This window comes from Meleagris gallopavo, unplaced genomic scaffold (genome assembly GCF_000146605.3).
Source record: "Meleagris gallopavo isolate NT-WF06-2002-E0010 breed Aviagen turkey brand Nicholas breeding stock unplaced genomic scaffold, Turkey_5.1 ChrUn_random_7180001860581, whole genome shotgun sequence".
NCBI classification, from domain to species: Eukaryota; Metazoa; Chordata; class Aves; order Galliformes; family Phasianidae; genus Meleagris; species Meleagris gallopavo.
The window spans coordinates 1-1,101 of NW_011126312.1; the positions used below are offsets into that span (position 1 = coordinate 1).

At 61.8% G+C, this 1,101-nt stretch overlaps 1 protein-coding gene across 1 annotated transcript; it reads left to right on the forward strand.

Annotated features, from left to right (window-relative positions):
- Positions 1–7: 7 nt before the first annotated feature.
- On the forward strand, positions 8–1,048 carry NAA40 (N(alpha)-acetyltransferase 40, NatD catalytic subunit; the record flags this gene model as incomplete). Its single annotated transcript, XM_010726911.3, has 5 exons — positions 8–135; positions 243–401; positions 611–694; positions 821–898; positions 985–1,048. Coding segments are annotated over 5 exons (465 nt in total), but the record flags the coding sequence as incomplete, so codon positions are not given.
- Between the last annotated feature and the right edge of the window lie 53 nt (positions 1,049–1,101).

Sequence of the window (1,101 nt, forward strand, 5' to 3'; positions counted from 1 at the left end):
AGCGCCCCCCCAGCTCCAACCTTCTCCCTCCTCCCCCAGCCTCAACGTCTCCATCGAATGCAAACGCGTCGCCAGCCTGGAGCGAGCCACGATCGACTGGGCCTTCGAGCTGACCAAAACCAACATGCAGGCTCTGTAAGCGCACCCGAAACCTGCAGCTTTCACCCCAAAAAACCAACAACGACAACAACAACAACAAAACTTGAGGACGGCCACCTCAGGGCCCCGCGGTCTCCCTGCAGGTATGAGCAGAGCGAATGGGGCTGGAAGGACCGGGAGAAGCGGGACGAGCTGACGGACGAACGCGCCTGGTTCCTCATCGCGCGCGAACCCGGCGCCCGCCCCGTTGCCTTCTCCCACTTCCGCTTCGACGTCGAGTGCGGAGACGAAGTCCTGTACTGGTAGGGGGAGCTGGGCCGGAGGGGCTCCACGTCGCCCAAAACGAGGCGTTTTCACCCCAAAACCGGGTTGTTCCCCGCCCAAAACGAGGCGTTTTCACCCCAAAACCGGGTTGTTCCCCGCCCAAAACGAGGCGTTTTCACCCCAAAACCGGGTTGTTCCCCGCCCAAAACGAGGCGTTTTCACCCCAAAACCGGGTTGTTCCCCGCAGCTACGAAGTGCAGCTGGAGAGCTGGGTGCGGCGGAAAGGGCTGGGTAAATTCCTCCTGCAGATCCTCCAGCTGGTGGCCAACAGGTAAGGACGGACGGGGTTCGTTTTGGGGCGGGAGCGGCTGGTTTTGGGGGCGCTGGTTTTGGGGCTGAAAACGGCTTTTTTTTCGTCGCCTCTCGTCGCCGTCCATCCCTCTGCCCGCCCTCGCAGCACGCAGATGAAGAAAGTGATGCTGACGGTCTTCAAGCACAACCACGGCGCCTATCAGTTCTTCCGAGAAGCTCTGCAGTAAGCGCCGCTGAACCCCAAAAGCGCCGCTTTTCGCCCCGTTTTCCCCTTCCCGTAACGTGGTGTCCCCCACGTCTGTCTTGCAGCGCGCTGGCGACGTGAGGGCGCGGGGCCGGCAGCCAAGAGAGGTGGGTGCGTGGGGGCCCCCCCTGCTGCGGTTTTGAGGCAGATTTGGGGCTTTTTAGGACTGGTCCATCCTTTTT